The following is a 22,548-nucleotide window of genomic DNA, read 5'->3' as shown; positions in this document are numbered from 1 at the left end:
ACACATTTAATCACATGATTTTTAAGACATCGCTGTTTGTTTTTTGGGCATGCCAAAGTTTTAGTAAAGCTCCAGATTTTTCAAATACACTTTCTATTATCAAAAAGAGCCGCATTGCCTGATGTTTTTTCACATTTGACTGGTGGTCCTTCACTCTCATTAGAAACTATTGGAAATAGCTTGCCAAATGGAAAGAACTATGGGTTTTTGTGCTCCACAATGAAAACAAAATAGAAAATTGTAAAATTCGTAATTCTGTTCCATGACATTTTCTACCTTAAGCTAAACCTGGTTATCCACAAAGGCAGGTATCATCATCATAATAGCAGTGAATGTTTTCGATTCTTTAAAATAAGAAATAGTGGGGCGCCTGGGTGGCTTAGTCGGTTAAGTGTCCGACTTTCGCTTAGGTCATGATCTCGCGGTTCGTGGGTTCGAGCCCCGCGTCGGGCTCTGTGCTGACTGCTAGCTCAGAGCCTGGAGCCTGTTTCAGTCTGTGACTCCCTCTCCTTCTGACCCTCCCCTGCTCACACTGTCTCTCTCTCTCTCCTAGAAATAAATTTTAAAAAAAAATTAAAAAAAAAATAAAATAAAAAATAAAATAAGAAATAGAACATGGTAGTGAATGAGAAGCACATGCTGTTTGACAGCACAGAGCAGTATGCTACCATGTTGCCACCACATGCAAATTTAGAGAAGAGTCTGTTTCTTCAGGAAAAAATGAATTCATGGAGACAGTTTTTCAATGGAGAACTGGATAATACTATATAAGGAGGAGACTTCTCTTCAACCTTTCAGGAATACAGTTAAAGAACAATTGCTTAGCATAGAGGGCAATGCAAAACCCCCATGAAGCCCATTCTCAGCATGGCAACAAAGCTCTTGACAACTACCCCCCTCCTGACTCATCTCTGGTCGTGGCCAGCAGCTCAGTTTTGTAAGAAGTCCAAGCATATCCACTCTTTATTTTTTTATGTTTTTTATTTATTTTTGAGAGTCAAAGAGAGACAGTGTGAGCAGGGGAGGGTCACAGAGAGAGAGATACAGAGTCTGAACCAGGCTCCAGGCTCTGAGCTAGCTGTCATCACAGAGCCTGACATGGGGCTCGAACCCATGAACTGTGAGATCATGACTTGAGCCGAAGTCAGACGCTTAACCACTGAGCCACCCAGGCACCCCATAACTGAAGGGTTTTAATCAATAATGGAAGGAATAAAAGTTTTCCAGGTTAGAGGGCCATAGTTACCAAAACTTGCAAATGGGAATGAACGTGACTTGTTTCAGAAACTGGAGGCTAAAGGGGAGGGAACTCTTACATATAAAAATAAATATATCTTGGGGCCTCCTGGGTTGGTCAGTTGATTAAACATCCAATTCTTAATTTCAGCTTAAGTCTTTTTTTTAAATTAAAATTTTAACAACTTACGTCCAAGTTAGTTAACATATAGTGCAACAATGATTTCAGGAGTAGATTCCTTAATGTTCCTTACCTATTTAGCCCATCCCCCCCCCCACAGCCCCTCCAATAACTCTCTCTCTATTTTTCATATTTAAGAGTCTCTTATGTTTTGTCCCCTTCCCTGTTTTTTATATTATTTTTGCTTCCCTTCCCTTATGTTCATCTGTTCTGTATCTTAAAGTCTTCATATGAGTGAAGTCATATGATACTTGTTGTTCTCTGACTAATTTCGCTTAGCATGATACCCTCTAGTTCCACCCACATAGTTAAAAATGGCAAGATTTCATTCTTTTTGATTGCTGAATAAATACTCCATTGTATACGTATACCACATCTTCTTTATCCATTCATCCGTCGATGGACATTTGGGCTCTTTCCATACCTTGGCTATTGTTGATAGTGCTGCTATAAACACTGGGGTCCAGGTTAGGTCTTGATCTCCGGGTCATGGTTACTAATTAAATAAATAATCCATCAATCAGTTGATCATGGAGCTTTGAAAAAAATTTATCCGTTAGAAGAATAGTATATATTAAAAGCCATTTTCTGGAACACTCATCATGTTAATTTAGGGGTTAACCCCTCATTGTTTTCTTTTAATCTTGAATCTTCCCTACTATTTTGTCTTTTCATGACATTGACATTTTTGAGGGATCTGTATCAGGTCTTGTAGGCAGGAATAATTGCAGCAGGAATACTGTGATTTTGGTTCTGGTTCTGTCAATTTGTTTTTAAAATTGTCAGTTTTAGAGATTATGAGAAAATATATGGAACCTTAATTTGAATCTTTCTGATATGGTACAGGCTAGGATTTCATCCAATGAAAGCTTTTGGGGGGGGGTGACACCTGGGTGGCTCAGTCAGTTAAGCATCCCACTTCAGCTCAGGTCATGATCTCATGGCTTGTGAGTTCCAGCCCTACATCAGGCTCTGCTGACAGCTCGGAGCCTGGAGCCTGCTTCAGATTCTGTGTCTCTCTCTCTCTACACCCCTCCCCTGCTCACACTCTTGTCTCTCAAAAATAAATAAACGTTAAACAAAATAAAAAAAAAAAAAGCTTTGGTTCTGCTTGGACATAGTTTAGGGTCTTGCGGAAGAGGCTTTGTTTTAGATTAAAGCAGAAGCAGGAAATAGCAGTTCTGAGAATGTTGCACTTTTCAGTTCACATGCATTATTAGCTCATAAACTCAATTCCATCAGGCTAAGATTACCTGAATTTATCTATGGTCTCAAGGGACAGAGAGTGAAAGTGAATCATTCCCAGCACCAGCTGTTTATTTCACAGTCATGTATTTCTCCTGCTTCATAATTAATATAAGGGGGAAAATGACTTCATTTCCTTTGTAGAAAAGAATAGAATAGAAAGCCTGCAGCACAGTAAGAGAATAGGTAGCTTGCAGTGGAATAAAAATACTGTGTTAAGTAACTTGTAACCATACATTCTATGGTTTAAATCCTTGAAAAATTATCAACTTAACCCAGTCTGTCTAGAGGCTAAGCTTCTTTGTAGTTGTTGGTCAGGCCCTTTTGGAAATAGCAGAATGTACATTACTTCAGCTGTGCTAGCTTTATTTATAAACAAAATCCCAAATCTCACTCACTTAAAAAGCAGACTATTTCTTGATCATGTCATCACTGAGTTTGGAGCATTTGGCTGTTCTTAACAGTTTAAAAACTTCAGCTGAATCCACTTAAATCATGTGATTCCACCATCTATTCCAGACTTAATGGATGAGAGAGAGAAAACATGTATTCATATCAATTTTTTGTTTTTTAATGAGTTGATTACTTTTGATACCACAAATAAGTGATATAATGAATTACTTGTCTTTCTGTAACTTATTTCACTTAGCGTAAGTCTCTAGATCCATTCGTGTTGTCTCAACTGACAGGATTTTCTTATTTTTCATGGTTGAATAATCTACTGTATGAATATGCCACATTTTCTTTTTTATTCATTTGTCAATAGATATTTAGGTTGCTTTCATGTCTTGGCTATTATGAGTAATGCTGCAGTAAACATGGGAGTGCAGATATCCATGCAGGGGGAGTACAGAGGATAATGATTTCATTCCTTTGGATATATATCCAGAAGTTAGATTCCTGGGTCATGCAGTGGCTCGATATTTAATTTCTTGAGTAACCTCCATACTGTCGAATGGCTTTATCAATTACATTTCTACCCTCAGTGTACAGGATTCCCTTTTCTTCACATCCCCACTATCACATGTTATCTTATGGGTTTTGTTTTGTTTGGATAATTGCCATTCTAACTGGTGTGAGATGATATTGTGGTTTTGATTTGCATTTGCTTAATGATTAGTGAGTTCATATCCACTTTTAACTTACTTGAACAGGAAGTGACATGTGTCTCTTCTGCTCTTAGCTTAGTGTCAAGAACTAGTTATGTGGCTTTAACCTAACTGTGGGAGGATGGGAAATGTAAAGGGAGTCCATGGACTGATTAGTGACCTGTGGGTCTCTGCTGTGTGTTGTTCCCAGTGATGATGGCTTGGTGAACATAGGCTTCAGAGGCAAGCCAGCCACTGTGGTTTATGGTGAGGGACATATACTGGCTAAGTCCATTTCTCCTTCCTTCTACTTAGAAAAATGTATTTTTGTGACCACTGCAAAGATCACCTGTATTAAGACTACAGAAAGAGGCCTTTGGAGATTAACACATTATAGAAAACTTTTTTGAAAATAATGTAAAAGTTAAAAGAATAGTACAGTGAACGTATTATACCTTTTACCTTGTCAGTAATACATCTAGCATTATTGAAATTCTCAATTAATCTCAAGGTTAATCTTAATCTTCAATTGGTCTTAAGTCTTCAGAATGGAACAAATAACCATAAGCAATACCTTAGATGAGTGAGATTTAGGGAATAGATTTAATATGAAGCTTGTGATGATTATTTACATGTAGGCTGGCAGTCTTAAAATTGATCCTTGTCTGCTCTATTTTGTCCAGTATAGTTCTTGAAATATATGTTTGTAAAGAATGATTATTATAGATTGTAAGAGGAACATACTAGACTTTAAAAATAATTAGTCTTTCGAAAAATAGTCTCTTTTTTCCCAAATGCTTTATGGATATGTTTTCATAATTTTTTCCTTGACCAATTTAAGAGCTTTTCCATGGAAAGGATTTTTTTTAATGTTTATTTACTTATTTTTGAGAGAGAGAGGGACGGAGCATGAGCAGGGGAGAGGAAGAGAGAGAATCCCAAGCAGGCTCTGTGCTATCAGCATGGAGCTGCACATGGGACTTGATTTTATGAACTGAGATCATGACCTGAGCCGAAATCAAGAGTCAGATGTTTGACTGAGTCACTCAGGCAACCCTCCATGGAAAGGATTTTTCTTTTTTCTTTTCTTTGCTTTTCTCTTTTCTTTTCTTTCTTTCTTTTTTAAATTTGCACTAGTTTACATGAATGGCTGGTACTTTGGGAATAATTTTCTCAGTAATGTAAACTGAAAATAAATATTTGCGTGTAGTGTACCAAATCTAATTCTTTTTCCCCACCAGCCAAATCATGTGTCTTAGATGCTAACTCCTGTGTTATTAATAATGTCATTTGCACTATCTTTGTTTTTTACTACTTGGGTTTTACAAAGGCAGTGGCCTTTTGTTTTCATAAATATATTTATATCACAGAACTTTTGGGAGTACAGTAGGTAATTATGTGTTTAATAGTTATCTTATAATTTAGCCAATGGGAAACTTTACTTAGTATTACTTTTTCACATCTGCATTATAGTAGTTAGTGGGTTTAATAACAACCCTGAGACACTTCTAGTCATCGTGTATTTTATTTCTTTGATTAGTTGAAAGTTCCTGACATTCATAAAGTACATGAGATAAATAGCTAATGTGGTATTTGATTAATCAAAGACATATTCTTTGTGTCACTGGATTGAAATAAACTCTCTTATACTAAGAATATATATTTTTCTTAGGCAACAGAGATTATGCCAAGGATGATCCATTGGAGTTTAAGTCCCACCAGTGGTTTGGAGCATCTGTGAGATCAAAACAGGATAAAATTTTGGTAAGTCTTTTGGATATTTACTTGTAGGTGAGTTTTGTCATTATGTAGAAACACAGGAAAGTTTCTCTTTGAGAGCAAAGCGCACTCTCAGTGCGCTCAGGAGTACAGGACAAGATGAGGTAAGATAGCTCTGTTGAAAGGCTGTCCTATCCAAGATCTCCTCTGTCCTGCCCTTCACAGACCTGCCTTTTGCTACTTTCCATCTTCCCCACTCCTGTTGATCCTTCCCCTCAGGGGTTCAGGATGAGCGTGCCTGCAGTTAATAAAACACACTCGTACCTCATCTCTTTAAAAACACAGCAGCCTTTCCTTGTCTCTTCCTCTTGCTATGCCGCATTCCTTTGCTCCTGTTTACAGAAACTTTCTCGACAGTTACCACCTCTACTACTTCACTGCCTGTTCTCTTCCCAACCACAGTCAGGCTCTCGTAGGCATGGCCAAAGTCACCCATGGCTTTCAGGTCACTGAAATCACTGGTACTTGTTGAATGTTTCTTGCCACTCAGCACCATTCAACAAGGTCAGTTAGCCTATTCTTTTTGAACTGCTTTTCTTCCCTTGACTTCTGGAACAATGTACTCTCCTGGTTTTCTTCCATCTCCCTGTCTGATCCTCATGGTCTTCTTGAGAGGCCCCTCTTCTGCTCGGTTTCTAAGTGTTGGATGTCCCTAGACTGGGTTATGAGCCACCATCTTCTCTAACTACACCTTTTACCTGGCTGTTCCTATCCTGTCCCATGGCTGTAAATACAATCTATATGTCATAATCCCTAAGTCTGTATCTCTAGTTCTTAATTCTCCCTGGATTTTCAAAGTCGTATTTCCAAACTAGCTGTGTGGCATCTCCATTTGAATATCTCCTATATTCCTCAAAATGAACATGACCCAAATAGAACTCTTGTTACCCTCCATCAGGAAGGAAAAAACACAAAGATAACGGTTTCCATATGAAACTTCCCCAGCTTGTTTGAATGCATGACTCTCTACCCCCATCCACCAGCAAGCCCTGTCAATTCTGCCTCCAGAATGTATCCCACACCCATCAAGAAATTATCATCTGCACTATTTCTGCCCCGTACCCAGCCACTGTCGTGACCCACCTGAGTTACTACAGTGGCACATCTCCTCTTTCTGCTTCCCTTCCTGCAGTCCGTCCTCTGCAGTCCCTTCTCTGCAGTCCGTCCTCCAGCGGAGGGCCAGAGTGAGCCAGAGCATTTTGTCTTCTTGATTAAAACCGTCAGGTGGTTTTCCATAACTCATAGAGTACAAATCCCTGCTTATCCTGGCTTATAAGCATCCCCACAATCAGGTCACTGGCTTTGTCTCTTTGGCATCATCTCCCACTACCTCACAGGCTTTAGCCACACTAGTCTTCATCCCTTCCACATGCCAGGTCAGTGCAGTTAGTACCTTAGTGTGTTTGTTCCCTCTGCCTGTTTTATGCTCACCTTGTTGATTTTCACTTGGCTAGCTCCTTGTCATTCTGATTTCGGCTTTAATTTCATTTCCCCCGAAAGCCTTTCCTCTCAGTGCGCCAGGAGTGCAGGATTTATTACTGTTTTTTAAAATCTGATGGTGAGGCATTAGGGAGGAGGAGCTGAAAATTAAGAGATGAAATTTCAAAGGAACTCTACAGGATGTGTCTAATTGGAGGTCAAGGATGGGGTTGGAGGTGGGGCCACTCTAGGCAGAAAGCAAAGAAGCAGAAGTAAGCAGGAGCAAATAGTCCTTGTACGTGAAACATCAAGTACATGTTCAGAAGTAGCAATAATCATCTCCTTTCACTGTTTTCAGAGTAAATACAGAATAACCCAGTGTTGACATCTGCAGTGTTTGTGTTAATGTTTTGCTTCAAAAAGTATTACAGAGAGTTCATTAAACTTTTTTTGCCAACAAGTTAAATTGTTATATTTTGGTAGGTTACTATATTATTAAAGTATGCATTATTCTACTTCTTGTGGGTGGTCTTAAAATTGGTAACTCTGAAAACAAAAAGGTCACAGTTTATTTACAAACTAGATCAAATGAGCACTGCAAAGTCTTTTATTCTTTTCTTAATAATAATTTGCTTTATAATTTAGGGGTGTATTCTTTTTGCATGAGAATGTTATTTAGTTAAAATATTGATTCAATCAGCATAGTGCATAACATCAAGAAAAGTGCTACATGAAATAATTTTGCTATTTCGAAAGTGAAATATGTGAAAAAAGTACTTACCACTGTTGTGATAAGGAACTCAGGCTATAGGATAAGTGTGATTAATCTTTATTAATGCTTAGAAATAATACCAATTCTGGGGTAGTGTAGATTGTCTGAAACACTGACTTTTTCAGGGAATTTTTATGTTGTGGACCACCACCTTTGATTTCAGGCATGTGCCCCACTGTACCACTGGAGGACTGAAATGAAACAGGAGAGAGAGCCAGTTGGAACATGCTTTCTTCAGGATGGAGCAAAGACTGTCGAGTATGCTCCATGCAGATCAAGTATGTATGAGAAGTGTGCCACCTTTGAAATGAGGGTTGGGAAGTGTAATTTGTTAAAAATGTGCCTCTGTGTGTGTGTGCACGTGCACGCATTAAAAATTGTAGACATACTGTGTTAGTCAAAAGATGCTCCATTGAGGTTCACTAACACAGATGTGGGGCTCCCTAAAACAAAAGAAGCTGATGCAGTAGGTCTGCATCAGGCCTGTGTACCTGCATTTTTAGGAAAACTCTTTAAGGCAATTTGATGGATACCAGAGTCTAAGAACTAGAGCTTTATATTAATAATATTGTTAAATATAAAAAAAATATTACAGAGCCAGAGTTTATATAGGAAGGTAAAACATTGAGCTCAGGACTCTGAGTCTGAATTTCCCTCCTTTTATTTTTTTAAATAAAAAAATTGTTTTAAGATTTTATTTTTAAGTAATCTCTACACTCAGTGTGAGGCTTGAACTCACAACCTCGAAATCCAGAGTCACATCCTCCGCCAGCTGAGCCAGCCAGGCAGTCCTGAATTTTCCTTCTGTTAAATCAGTTTAATTAGTTTGTCAGTCAGTTTTCACATTTACTCCTCTTTTGATGATCTAAAAGAGCTCCCCCTGTTGACTAACATTGTTTGAAATTTCAAATGAAATTCATATGGTGACTAAAGGTGATTTTGAGTCCTTATAATTTTGATCATGCTTTTCCATAGGAGATTCCAGTTCCTTTGCCTTCCCATCTTTGTTGAATAGCCACCACTCCAAATCCTCTTTATACAAGAAACATAAAAATAGCTTATTGAAGAGTCTGATGGTATTTGTATCTAGAGCACTTTTTAGGCTGTTACGTTTTTTTATGTTCCATTGGTTATCAGATAGTTCAGCAGAGAGAATCAGGAACAGAAGTAGAACATGTAAGACTGTTACTGCTAGATTTCTTTCATCCATGTTAGGTGACTCGGGACACCAGGCCAGAGGAACTGTTCGGTCCTTAAAATTTTAAGCAGTTGAACCTCCAGGAAGCTACAAATGATTTTATTAACACGTATTTCTTAACCCACCAATTTGACCCTGCTTGTTGTAAGTGAGAAGTAAACATAAAAAGAATGATATCTCCCCAGAAGTGCACTGTTTATTCTGATAGGTCAGAAAGCACACTGCCTCACAGGACAGCGGGGGCTGGCAGTTTTATACTCCGTGCATGATGCTGTCTGTGTCACTACCTTTATGTTGCTTTTTGGGTTAGAGTCCTGCCATCTTTGTGGTATGTGGAAAATGTGAGGACTAAATTTGTGTTTGCAGTTTCTGAATTGCAAAAATGTTCCTATTGTGAAAAGGTAATTTTACGGCTATGAAGAATGAGCTAACTCTTATGCATCAGGTTTGAAACTTACCATTTATGTGATGCACACAAAGGTAAAAATCACCTTATTCTCACATGATAGATGTGGGAACTGAGATTCAGACAGTTAAAAGCAATTTTTTCCTACATCTTATAGTAGTGAGTGGTCTAATAAGGATTTGAACCCAGGTCTGCCTTATTCCAAATGAACCCTTCCCTTGTAAATACTAACAATGGGATATGTTTTCTATTCCAATTGCCTTAGTGTTAACCACAGCTTTTCCTTAAAGAATACATTGTGCTTTTACGAATATAGCTTTGGATAATTCTGGGTATGTAAAATACTTGGTACCCTTCTGAAAGCAGGCATTCTAAAAACAATCCATTCATGTGGATATACTGTCAGGTTAGGCTAGTGTTGTTTTTTCATTTTGCCTTTTCTGTAACAACCATTTTTTCCCTCAATAGGTATTTAAAGGATGAAGGCAGTGTTGGCATGATGTATCTGTTACATAATGTTTTTGCTTATTTGGTTTAGGCACAGAAATTGTAAATACAGGCACAAAAATTACAAAATCATTTTTAACCCTTATTTTTTAAAGTATTTAACATCCAAATCAGGTCAGCAAACTGGCTTGTGAGCCTCTTTTTAGAAATAAAATTTTACTGGAAAGCAGCCACACCCATTTGTTTGCATGTTGTTTACAAAGGGAGAGTTAAGTAGTTGTCACAGAGACTGGATGACTCCTGAGTCTGAAATATTTGCAGTCTGTTTCTCACAGAAAGTGCTGGTCCTTAATCAGATAATAAAACCTAAAATCTTTAGAAAAAGCAAAAGAATAACCTCAAAAAATCAAAGTGAACAGCTCTTTTCCTAATATATCTGGCTTTAAGTATCTGTTGATCACTGTATATGCTTTTGGCTCAACTTTTGAAATATGAAGCTATGTACAGACCCCAAATTACAAGGGGGCAACTTGACCAGAAGAAAAGAAATGCTCAGGAGTGGGAATCTAAGAATCTGGTTATATTCTCCCATTTTGTCAACAACCTGCCTATAGCTATTATCCACTCTGGGCCTTTGTTTTCACTGTTGGTAAAACACTGATCTGGTTAAAAATTTGAAAGGTACAGTTTTTGTATTTTGTATCTTCTTCAATAAATTTATGCAACCAATGATTGATTTTGCATGGGGATGCCAGTTTTGAAGGGCTGCATTGCTAACTTCTTGATAACTTTGCTTGTCTTAGTAGTGGTAGTTTGTCGTCTGTTGTTTGTTTGCTTTTATTTTCAACATGACCTGTGTGGACACCTGGGCATGAAACTTCACTGTCTGTAAAAAATTTTCCTTGTTCCTGATTATGTTTGCTTTTGGCTTTTCATCACTGTCTGTGACCTACTGGCTTTACACAGTAGGCCAGATGACTTTTCTGCTCCAAAAGTACCAGAGTCACAAATCATTTAACTTAAATACTCTTTGAATTCTATGCTCAGACTGAATCCTTTGTTCCTTCTACTTTCTGATGACATTTGTACATAGATTTTTCTCAGTTATGATAATGAGTTGGCTTTTCTTTCGCCTTGATTGTTAACTCAGGAAATGACAAGTGCATTGCTGATTTGAGATAGTGCAGTTTAGCAGTGTGGACACACCTGGGCTCAGATCCATGTTCTCTTACTTACTAGCTGGCTGACTGTGGTCAAGTTACTGAAATTTTTGTAAGCCTTAGTTTCCTTATCTGTAAATTGTGAATAATAATAGTATCTCTCATAGGATTGCTGTAAGATTTAAAAGATCATGCCTTGGAAAATGCTATCGTACAATCCCTAGCTCACAGAAGGGGCTTTGTAATTAACTGCTCTTACTATCATAATCAGTAATATTATTTATAATGTTGTCGGGCTTGATGAATGGGACAAATATTTTTCATCTGTAGAAACAGAAACAAAAGCCTTCCCTGAAATAGCTTGTAGTTGACATAAGGTTCTTTACATTGCTGTAAACATTCAGTTTAATATGTACCTGTTAAGAAAATTTTAAAGGACAGTCGTGTTTTCTTGCTGGATGTTCTGGGAAATGAAATAAAGAAGATAATTGTACAGTATGATAATCAAAAAGGGATGTCTTTAAAAATAGCCTGAAATAGTTCCCTGAATACATCTTGAATAGAGGAAATAAACATGCAACTTGAGGTCAGAGCAGACTTCCTCAGTATGATTCACTAGACACTGGAAAACCCAGCCCCACATTTTCCCAATCCTCCTGGTTAGAAAAATTTACACTGGGGCAGCATTATACTCTTGAGGCCATTCAATAAAACAAATTCTAAATTTAGTTATTAAGTGTGTAATCTTGGGGCAGTTCCCAGGTTTTTAAAATGGGTTCAAAAATTTTGATGGGAATATTTGACAAAAATTCTTGGAAGTTGTGCTTTCAGTTATACTGAAAATAGATATTTTTGGTGTCTGTGTTTGGGTGGGAAGTTTAATAATACTATAGCATAATCATATATTGTAATTGGCTACTTAAAGTCCTTGTTAACAAAGAGTAGTATTTTTTATTGTTCCTTGTTATCCTCGAAATAAAACTGGGGAGAGCCTCAGGTTCATCCTTACCTGCATTCTAGGTCCAGCTTTAGTCATGATTAGAGTTAATTTAAATGAATTGGCTAATTGTCCAGAAATTGTCCCCTTGTGAGAACTACAAAATAAAGGGTAACTACAAAAGAGTCAAACTGTTGAATCTATTATCATTTGGAAAATAATCAAAAGTGTGTTTAAAGATACTCACTTTCATTAGACTGCAGTTCTAAATATGTTGTGAAGATAGTTTCATATTTTGCTCTTTGCTGATCATTAAGTTAGAGTCTGGCCCTCTCTCCAAATCCTGCACTATGGTTTTAGTAGATTTTTTGTTGTTGGCTATAAAATGTAGGTATAGTCAGTATGTATTAGGAGTGTACATATCTCTTTACTAGTATTCATAATAAATTTGTAAAGACCCTAGCAACTGTAGGGTATTAATAGGAATTTCAAGTTGGAAATTTACTTGTAGATCACAGCTCATCTTTGTGTCATGAAATCAGAATAGTGGATCATAACCAGTAATTTTTTTTAAAAGGAATGAAATAAAATAGAATATATCAGAATATATTGTCCATGGTTATAGTGATAAGTTTTGTGAAGTTTTGTCTTATTCATGTATCTGTTACATACACATACAATAATGTATGTGTTGGGTTAAATGGACTCACATAAAATATAGCCTTGCTGTGGATTGTTGTTAAAAATAAGTTTGAAATCTACCATCTTAGGTGATGTTTCTGTTTCCTGGTGACCATTCCAGATACATTGATCTCTCTCTATTGCCACTATCTGAGAAAATGGTGCTGATAAAAATGCATACTAACTTTTTTAGAGTATGGTAGTAACTCATTAAATGCCTGAGTAAATGAACACTCCCAGTTCAACAATACATTATCTTACGATTACAGTGATGCAGATTTTTCTCATGTTTTGTTTTCTGTCATTTGTTTGTTTTTGGGTTTGTGTATATTTCCAATCTTTTTATTTTAGAAAATATTGATGCTGATGGACAGGGATTTTGTCAAGGAGGATTCAGCATTGATTTTACCAAAGTAAGTTCTCATTTAAGACTGAATGAGATTCAGATCTATCTCATTATCTAAACCATTGTTAAAAATTAATTGCTCAGTACTTCAGCTTCTCTATAATTATTACCTGTTTTATGAAAACAGCTAATAAAAATGACCCATGCATTTTGATATTCTTGTCTTATCTTCTTTCCCTAGCAGACATTGCGTATTTGAAATAGGACATCTAAATGAGAATGGAGGACAGTAGAAGATCTCAGTAGATGACAGATAACTGTTATGACTTTATATTAAAATTTACAGTTAGATAAATTTATATAGTATTAAAGTTTTGTCTTTTTGATTGAAATTCACAAAAGCTGTCAGTGGGAACTTTATTACAAAATTAGAGTTTAGTTACATAAAAGCTGAGAAACATGGTGTGCTTGCCACCTATTATGTGCCTACAGGCAGCAAGCAAAGCTTGAAGCAGCCGGATTATTGTGAAACATCTCATAAACGTGGCTCTGTGTATTTTTAACTAAGTTAGTATGCTTCTTTCCAGAGTTGACAGTTTTTAATGTTTTCCTAAAATAGCAATTCAGTTTATGGTTTCAAAGGAAAAATTTTTAAGTACTTTTCCTTATATCACTTTCTTTTGTGTATGTGGGGGTTTTTCGGTGAGATGTATGAAAATATTCAATGTCAAATTGAGCATATTAATTACTCCTGTAGAAATCTCAAATATGTTAATTAAAAGTAGAGCTTCCTTAGAAAGCTTAATATGACTTTCTTAGAAAATGTGAGCAAAGAATGCCATAAATTTATTAACATAATGGAAACTACAATCATGTAATTCAGAAAATTAATAAAGCCTTTTCTTGTGTTTTTAAATTTATATTTTTATGTTATTAAATTTTTTTTTTCTAGACTGGGACTATAATTATAGTTAACCTTCCTTATTACATAATTGATTTAAGTTACTCAATTTGAAATTCATAACTCAAAATTTACTCATAATTATTCATAATTCAAAATTTGAGGAAGCAAAACAAGAAAAGATAAAGTATATTAATAAATATTAGGTTTAAACTTTCATGATATATTTTCAAATAGGTGTTATATTAAAAACAGTATCTATGCTTTCTGTACCTTTCTATACAGGCATGTAACTATAACCCCAGAAATATTCGCATATAGCAACTATTCATTACTAAATTATTTACTTTCGTTAACTCATTTCTGAAAAAAAGGTGTCATTTTAAAGCAGACAACTTAGAAGTATCTTTTACATATCCAGGGCAGGAAATTGTCTGTTGAAAGCTTGGAAGGGCTATATGTATGTTTGGAGGGGCAAAATTATTTTTTTGATCTCCAGAGGGAAGAAATGTCCAAAACATGCTCAAACACTAAATATAGTTATCTTGACTTTGATACTTAGAGTTGGTTACAGATACAAGAAATGCTAGTCAAGTGTAATATGTATGTATTATTATACACTCTAAAAAATTTACCCTCTAACTTCATTCCTGTTTAGATCTGCAAGACACTAAAAATAATTTTTCATTAGCCAAAGAATTTTTAAAAATTCTCTTTTCTATATTTTTATTATTTTTAAGTTTATTTATATTGAGAAAACGAGCACAGGTGGGGAAGGGACAGAGAGAAAGTGAGAGAGAGACTCCCAAGCAGGTTTCACACTGTCAGCACGGAGCCAGATGCTAGGCTCAAACTCCTGAACTGTGGGATCGTGACCTGAGCTGAAATCTAGAGTCAGATGCTTAACCAACTGAGCTACTTAGGTGCCCCCAAAGAATTAAAAAATAGTTTTTTTAAATTTTATTTTAGAGAATGTGTGAGTAGGGGACTGGGCAGAGGAAGAGAGAGAGAGAGAGATTGAGAAGCCCAAGCAGGCTTAAAGCCCAGCACAGAGCCCAGCATGGGGCTCGATCCCACAACCCTGGGATCATGACCTGATCCAAAACCAAGCATCATGTACTCAACTGACTGAGCTTCCCAGGCACCTCTAACCAAAAATTTTTTAATGATTATTAGAAAGAAAATTTGCCTATATAGTCACAAATGTAATATACAAAATTAATGACTTTTTGTTCTACTATAACTCAAAAATATTTTGCGGTAGACCTTCCTAACGAGTTCCAAACCAGCCAGATCTATCGAATCAATGTGTGTATATATTTGCATATTTTCATATATTAAATGTATTATAACTTTTTAAAACTTTTTATTGTATTTTAGAAAAGGTGCAATGAAAATTTACTGAAAATGAGTTAAAAGAGAGTGAGATTTGTGATTTTATTATATGTATATGTAACTTTTATGTATATTAAAATATGTATATGTATATATATTATGTATATTACATTGCTTTCAGTTTTTAAACCTACCTGTTTTTAAATACATATTTTTTTGTTGTCTGATTTAATCTAGGCTGACAGAGTACTTCTTGGTGGTCCTGGTAGCTTTTATTGGCAAGGTAGGTTAATGTTTTTTTTAAGTTTATTTACTTATTTTGAGAGAGAGAGAGAGAGCATGAGGAGGAGGAACAGAGAGAGAGAGGAGAGAACATCCCAAGCAGGCTCCATATGGTCAATACAGAGCCCTAAGTGGGACTTGATCTCACTAACCATGAGATCATGACCTGGGCAGAAATCAAGAGTCAAGAGTCAGGCACCCCTAGGTTAATATTTTTAAAATTATTCAGTAACAATTGTGTTTAATGCTATTTTGGGTTATCATGTGCCTATAAGAGTTTTCAAATTATTTTAAAGAAAGAAATTAAAAAATACAATTTAAATGTATAATCGCTATCTGTTACACAGTATATTTTTGATAAAGGACTATAATACCCTGCATATAATATGATACATAGAAAATTTGTGGAATATTATAACATATATATTATATATATTCTTAGTTGAAAATAAACAGTATTTTAAAAGTAATACTATAAAGTAAATCTATAAAGTAATTTAAAACAACTTATTTTTATTGTTTGTGGAATATGCTTTTTTGTGTCTGTACCCTAGAGTCTATTGTGTAAGCATTAGGAAGTGTGTGGAGCTGATCTGTGACAGGCAAACTGGCATTCTGAAAGCTCATGGTTTTGAAGTATTTCAAATTTGCTCATAAGAATATTTAAATGGTTATTTTCTCATTAACAATTGACATCAAGAATGACTTCTTTGTTTTAGGGAGTTTTTAAAATAGAGGGTCTTAGGGAGTTTCAAAAGAATGTAATTCAGCTGGCATCAATATAAACACACTACATTCTTCAGTCATTCTGGGAGGCCTAATAAAATTACTATTTGAATAAATGAATGACAGATCATTATTTCCTGACAATTTGAAAACAAGCAACTAAATTTGCCTACTTGCTTTACGTTTCATTTATCATTACAGATACACAAGTATATATTTAGTTAATATAGCACATATTTGTTTTCTGCTAAAAAGTGCTATTCAGAGGGTCAGAACTTTTGTTTCTTGGCATTCTGATATTTAAACATTGGAACTGGAAAAAACCTGTGACTGCATGGATGTACAAGTTACTTTCTGATTCTGAATTTTACTTCTGTATTCTACACTATGCTTTCCTTACTTGCTTTTCTGTAGGAAAACCCACGCTTGCTTTTGTTTCATAGAAAGGGAAACTAAAGAAAGAGATTTACTGAAAGGGAAAATAGGATAGAAAGAAAATAATAAGGAATGAGAAATGGGAATAAGGGAAAAGTCGAAATGGAGGGAAATGGGGGGAATGAAGAAAAGAGCAAAATCAGGGAAAGATGGATCATCATCTCCTTTTAGTGGAGACACACTAAATGAAAGAAGAATTTGGATTTCTGTGAATTATGCATTTATTGAAAAATGAAATGATTTAGGAAAATTGTAATTGAGTTTTACAGTTTCAAAATGAACACAAAAATAGTTCTAGTTGCCTATGAGATTAAAACAGGAGATATAAATACTTTCAAGTAAGAGAAAAAACATGGAATTATTCCTCTTCTTTAGTGCCAGTTATGTCATTCGGTAGAGGTGAGGGACGTGTCTGCTGGGGGTGCCTGGGAACCAAAGACTGAGTTTGGGGGTTCTCAGGCACCACTGATTGTTATCTCTGCCTTTCCAAGACACACAGCTGTGAACATGTTTAAATGAGTAGTTGCTTTAATACCTTGAATATTATACAGTGCATTCATTCCTGTTTAAAAATTAGGACAGACAGAATTTATACCATGTTGATTTGAGTTTTGTTAGTAAATCCTCTAGGAAATGTAACTGAAAGACTCAGTGGCTGGGCAGAGAATATTTTGTTCTAATGAGATTAAAATCAGCAAGTTTTACCCTGAATTAATAGGTGTGTTGGAATGAATTTTTCCATAGATCGCAGAATTCTGTTTATACGAATAGAGAAATTATAATATTTTGTTCAAAAGAGATGATGGAATTTTCCTGTGTTCTTTGATTTAAGAAATATTTACTGAATTCCTATGTGTGAGGTACTATATAGGCACAGAGGATAAATTATTGACCCAAACGAAGTGTTTCTACCCTTTAGACTTAATCTTTGTGACTGGCCAGATTGGAACAGACTAATAAACATTAGCTATGAATTTCTTTCTAAAACAACAGAAATGAAGAGATTATTTCTTCATTTATGGAGATGGCATTTGATAAATCAGCCAACCTCTCTTGGGTTAGGGAACAATCTGATTTTTGTGTAGTGCTTTAGATTTCTTGTCTGCCTTAAGGTTGTGAAGAAAAGTGAACTCACCCATTCAGGCCTCTTCATAAAGGTACCCAAATAATTTGTGGGATAAAAACCAATTGAACCAATCATTCTTATTATAACAGTAAGAGTAATTATTTCAGTAAATTTTCAAGTTCTTTGAAAATTTTTAATATTTATTTTTGAGAGAGAGAGAGGGAGTGAACATGAGCAGGGGAGGGGCGGAAAGAGAAGGAGACACAGAATCTGCAGTAGGCTTCAGGCTCTAAGCTGTCAACACAGAGCCTGACATAGGGTTTGAACTCACAAACCCCAAGATCATGACCTGAGCCAAAGTTGGATGCTTAACTGACTGAGCCACCAGGCGCCCCAGATTTTTCAAATTCTAATGGATTTGGTTGGGAAACAGCCTTTGATTTAATTGTTTCAGTAATTCAGCATCAACTTTTTTGTGTGTTAAGACCTATCTTGTATTCATAATTTTTGTTTGCTAGTAGTGACTAATTTTTAAATACTTTAAAATGTTTATTGAGAGAGAGAAAGAGAGAGAAGTGTGAGTTGGGGGATAGGCAGAGAGCGAGGGAGACAAAAACAGAATCTGAAGCAAGCTCCAGGCTCTGAGCTGTCAGAATAGAGCCTGACACAGGGCTTGAACTCTCAGACTGTGAGATCGTGACCTGAGCTGAAGTCAAACGCTTAACCCACTGAGCCACTCAGGTGCTCCTAGCAGTGACTAATTTTAAGAACAAGCTTGAACAGAAGGAATTACGACTTTAAAGATATCACATTTCAGACTGAGCATTATGGAGAGTTATTTAAGGTTAATAATTAGAAATACTAATCTTTACTGCTGTTTCTTTTTTATTTAAGATTTTATTTTTGTTTTTAGGTAATCTCTATACCCAACATGGGCTCAAACTCATGACCCTGGGATCATGGGTCATATGCTCCACTGACTGAGCCAGCCAGGTGCCCCTTGAATACTGTTTACTCTTGTGCTGGTACCATTCACTATCTACAGCATAAATTCCGATTAGAAAGTTATTTTATATATTTTTTTCAGGTCAGCTCATTTCGGATCAAGTGGCAGAAATTGTATCTAAATATGACCCCAAAGTTTACAGCATCCAGTATAATAACCAGTTGGCAACTCGGACTGCTCAAGCTATTTTTGATGACAGTTACTTGGGTAAGTAAATTCAATATATGGATTCATTTTATGGAGTTGTAGTGTATTTGTCCTTATTTGCATATGTTGTTTTAAGCAGGAAAATCTTTTATGTTGAAATAGATTAAGATTTTTTTTAACATAAAGAACAGGAACATAACTTCAAATTGTTAATTAATACTTAGGTTATGTTATATTTCAGTAGGTGAAATTTAAGAGTGATTATTTATACAATGATTAATACTAATAGATAACTTCAAGTTTTTTTAATGTTTGTTTTTGAGAGAGAGAGAGAGAGAGCGAGCACATGAGCAGGGGAGGGGCAGAGAGAGAGAGGGAGACACAGAATCTGAAGCAGGCTTCAGGCTCTGAGCTGTCAGCACAGAGCCCAACATGGCGCTTGAACTCACTAACTGTGGGATCATGACCTGAGCCAAAGTTGGATGCTTACCCAACTGACCACCCAGGCACCCCCCAATAGATAACTTTTAAAGTATGCTTATGTTTGTTAGGCATTGTTCTAAGTGTGCTTTATCTGTATGAATTTATTTAATCCTTACAATAGGTCTATGACAATGTACTGCTATTATTCCCATTTTGTAGGTAAAGAAATTCAGGCACTAAAAGGCAAAATAACTTGCCTGAAGTCATTTACTTAATAACTTGCAGTTCTAAGATTCAAATCCAGGCAGTCTGACTCCTCAGCTTCTATTCACTATGTTATTCACTGTGTTAAACTTTGGTCTTTAAGATTTATTAAGCTTTGTTATCTCCCTTTAAGCTTCTTATGTTCTTTACACCAAGGAATTATGGCAGAAGTAGTACTTACTGATTGAAAAATATCTGTTATTTTTTTGCTCCTTTAAGATAAATTACAGATTTATCCTGTTTTTCTAAAATTGAGATATAGTTGACTTGTAATATTATATTACTTTTAGGTATACAATGTAATGATTTGATATTTTTATATATTATGAAATCATCATCACAATAAGTGTAGTTTATATTCATCATCACACACAGTTATAGATGTATTTTTTTAAATGGGAACTTTTAAATTCTACTCTGTTACAACTTTCAGTATACAATGTAGTCATATTGGTTATAGTCACCATCCTCTAGATTACATTGCATGACTTATTTATAAGTGGATGTTTGTGCCTTTTGACCACGTTCAGGCATTTTGCCCAGCTGTTATCCCCTGCCTCTGGCAATCTCCAGTCTCTTCTCTTTATGAGAAATTCACCATTTTTAACTGAGTCCTTTATAAAGTTGATAAAACAGTCTTATTTTTCTAATATAAATATACTATTTGAGGGTTTAACTATTTTCTTTAGATTCATTTAGCATATACCTATGAATCTGTTACCTCTAGAGAACAAAATATTGCATAAGTAAAGGAATCATGTTGACCCTTGAACAGTGTATGGCTTGGGTGCACCAATCCCTTGCATAGTCAAAAATCTGCATGTAACTTTTATTTTTTTATTTAAAAATTTTTTTAATGTTTATTTTTAAGAGAGACATAGAGTGTGAGTGGGGAGGGGCAGAGAGAGAGGGAGACACAGAATCCAAAGCAGGCTCCAGGCTCTGAGCTATCAGCAAAGAGCCTGATGTGGGGCTCGAACTCACAAACTGAGATTGTGACTTGAGCTGAAGACAGATGCTTAACCTACTGAGCCACCCAGGCACCTCCTGCATGTAACTTTTTAAAAAAAATTTTATTTAACATTCATTTTTGAGAGATAGAACAGAGTGTGAGCTGGAGAGGGGCAGAGAGAGAGAAGGAGACAGAATCCAAAGCAGACTCCAGGCTCTGAGCTGTCAGCACAGAGCTTGACGTGGAGTTCGAACTCACTGACTGTGAGATCATGACCTGAGCTGACGTCGGACACTCAACTGACTGAGCCACCCAGACGCCCGACTGAGCCACCCAGGTGCCCCACATGTAGCTTTTAAAAAGTGTTTTTTATTTATTTTGAGAGAGAGACTGAGCAAGGGAGGAACAGGGGTAAGGGGTGGGGAGAGAATCCCAAACAGTCTCCATGTTGTCAACACAGAGCTTGATGTGGAGCTTGATCTCATAAATCACGAGACCATGACCTGAGCCAAAACCAAGAGTCAGACGCTTAACCAACTGAGCCATCCAGGTGCCCCACATGTAACTTTTGACTCCCCCAAAATCTAATAGCCTACTGTTGACCAGAAGCCTTAGCAATAACGTAGTGAATTAAGACATATTTTGTATGTCATGTGTATTATATACTGGATTTTTACAACAAAGTAAGCTTAGAGAAATGAAAATGTTAAGAAAACCATAAGGAAGAGAACATACATTTACAGTACTGCACTGTATTTATTGAAAAAATAAACAAACAAAACAAAACCTCTGTTTAAGTGGACCTGTGCAGTTCAAACCTGTCCAAGGGTCAACCCTACTTGAAAATATTTTCAAGGAAAGCCTACGTAGCAAGTATGCTGTAGGTGACTGTGCCCTGATGGTGTTTCACATTTTGTTCTCCCTATTCAGGTTATTCTGTGGCTGTCGGAGATTTCAATGGTGATGGCATAGATGGTATGATGCACTTGAATTGTATTTAGTCCTTCGTACAAAATATAGACTAAGCATTCTAAACAGGTGGCATTGAAAAACTTCAGCAGTTGAAGGGTTTTGCAACCATTGTTATAGAATATAACAGGAGAAATGGGAAAGATGTTAGCACATTGACGTGAGCTTGGTCCATGTTAAACTTTCTCTACAGCTACTGAAAGTTGAACCAGCCGGTTGCTGAGGGCCCCTGTGTCTTCCCCATCTGCTCCTTTCCTGCCTTAGCGTTTCAGTTTTTCTTCAGCTCCTTCCTTCTTGCTGTCAGCAGATTTGGTCCTTTTGGAGGGGCTTAGTTCCTTCTTGCTGTAGACACAACTTGTAACTTTCTGGGCTCTGTCTGTAAGATTGTTACCCCATCCTCTCTCTGTCTGCCCATCCATCTTCCTTCAGAACTCAATTTAGGAATCACAGACTTCACCTGATTTTGACCACATTTTGGTGTCTCGGCCTCCTCTACCCTCTTTGACTTTGCTCTGTGTCATTTTTCATTACTGTATATGCAGCTTTCCTTTGTTCTTAGGTCACTTTATCTTAGCTATTCTCTTTTTAGTAAGATTACAAATGCGTGAGGGCACACATGCATTTCTTTGAGAGGGTTCTCAAGAATCTTTCTGTATTTGTACAGATTTGATCTTGTGGTTAAAAAAATACTATGGTCATTTATTATGGAGTACCATTTAAGAATTTCTGTTGTTGTTTTCTACTGAAATTACAAAACAGAACTTAAAGCTTTCTGAGATACCCATTTCTTCCTGCAGTGTTTCAGTATTGGTCTTGAAAACGAGTAATTGTGTTTGCTTGTTTTTTCCAGACTTTGTTTCAGGTGTTCCAAGAGCAGCAAGGACNAGTATTCCATGGTATAGATAAACCACATCTTCTTGATCCATTCGTCCAATGATGGACACTTAGTCTCTTTCCATGTTTTAGCTATTGCTGAGTGCTGCTATGAACATTGGGGTACATGTGCTCCTATGCATCAGCATTTCTGTATCCCTTGTATTTCATATGCTTTTGTTTTTCTTCCATAGGTTTATATTTATGATGGAAAAAACATGTCCTCCTTATACAATTTTACTGGTGAACAGGTATGTTTAAAAAAATTTTTTTT

At 36.2% G+C, this 22,548-nt stretch overlaps 1 protein-coding gene across 1 annotated transcript in view; it reads left to right on the top strand.

Annotated features, from left to right (window-relative positions):
- The window catches only part of ITGAV (integrin subunit alpha V), a 93,762-nt gene that overhangs the window by 31,663 nt on the left and 39,551 nt on the right, over positions 1 to 22,548 (top strand). Inside the window, 8 exon segments of the mRNA XM_077780265.1 lie at positions 5,423 to 5,514; positions 7,884 to 7,998; positions 12,901 to 12,962; positions 15,369 to 15,414; positions 18,728 to 18,853; positions 21,363 to 21,407; positions 22,252 to 22,285; positions 22,459 to 22,525. Of these exon segments, the coding sequence (XP_077636391.1) occupies positions 5,423 to 5,514; positions 7,884 to 7,998; positions 12,901 to 12,962; positions 15,369 to 15,414; positions 18,728 to 18,853; positions 21,363 to 21,407; positions 22,252 to 22,285; positions 22,459 to 22,525 (587 nt within the window).

Source organism: Crocuta crocuta, unplaced genomic scaffold (assembly GCF_008692635.1).
Source record: "Crocuta crocuta isolate KB4526 unplaced genomic scaffold, BGI_CrCroc_1.0 scaffold38, whole genome shotgun sequence".
Lineage (NCBI taxonomy): Eukaryota > Metazoa > Chordata > Mammalia > Carnivora > Hyaenidae > Crocuta > Crocuta crocuta.
This window is presented reverse-complemented; position numbering and strand designations above follow the sequence as displayed.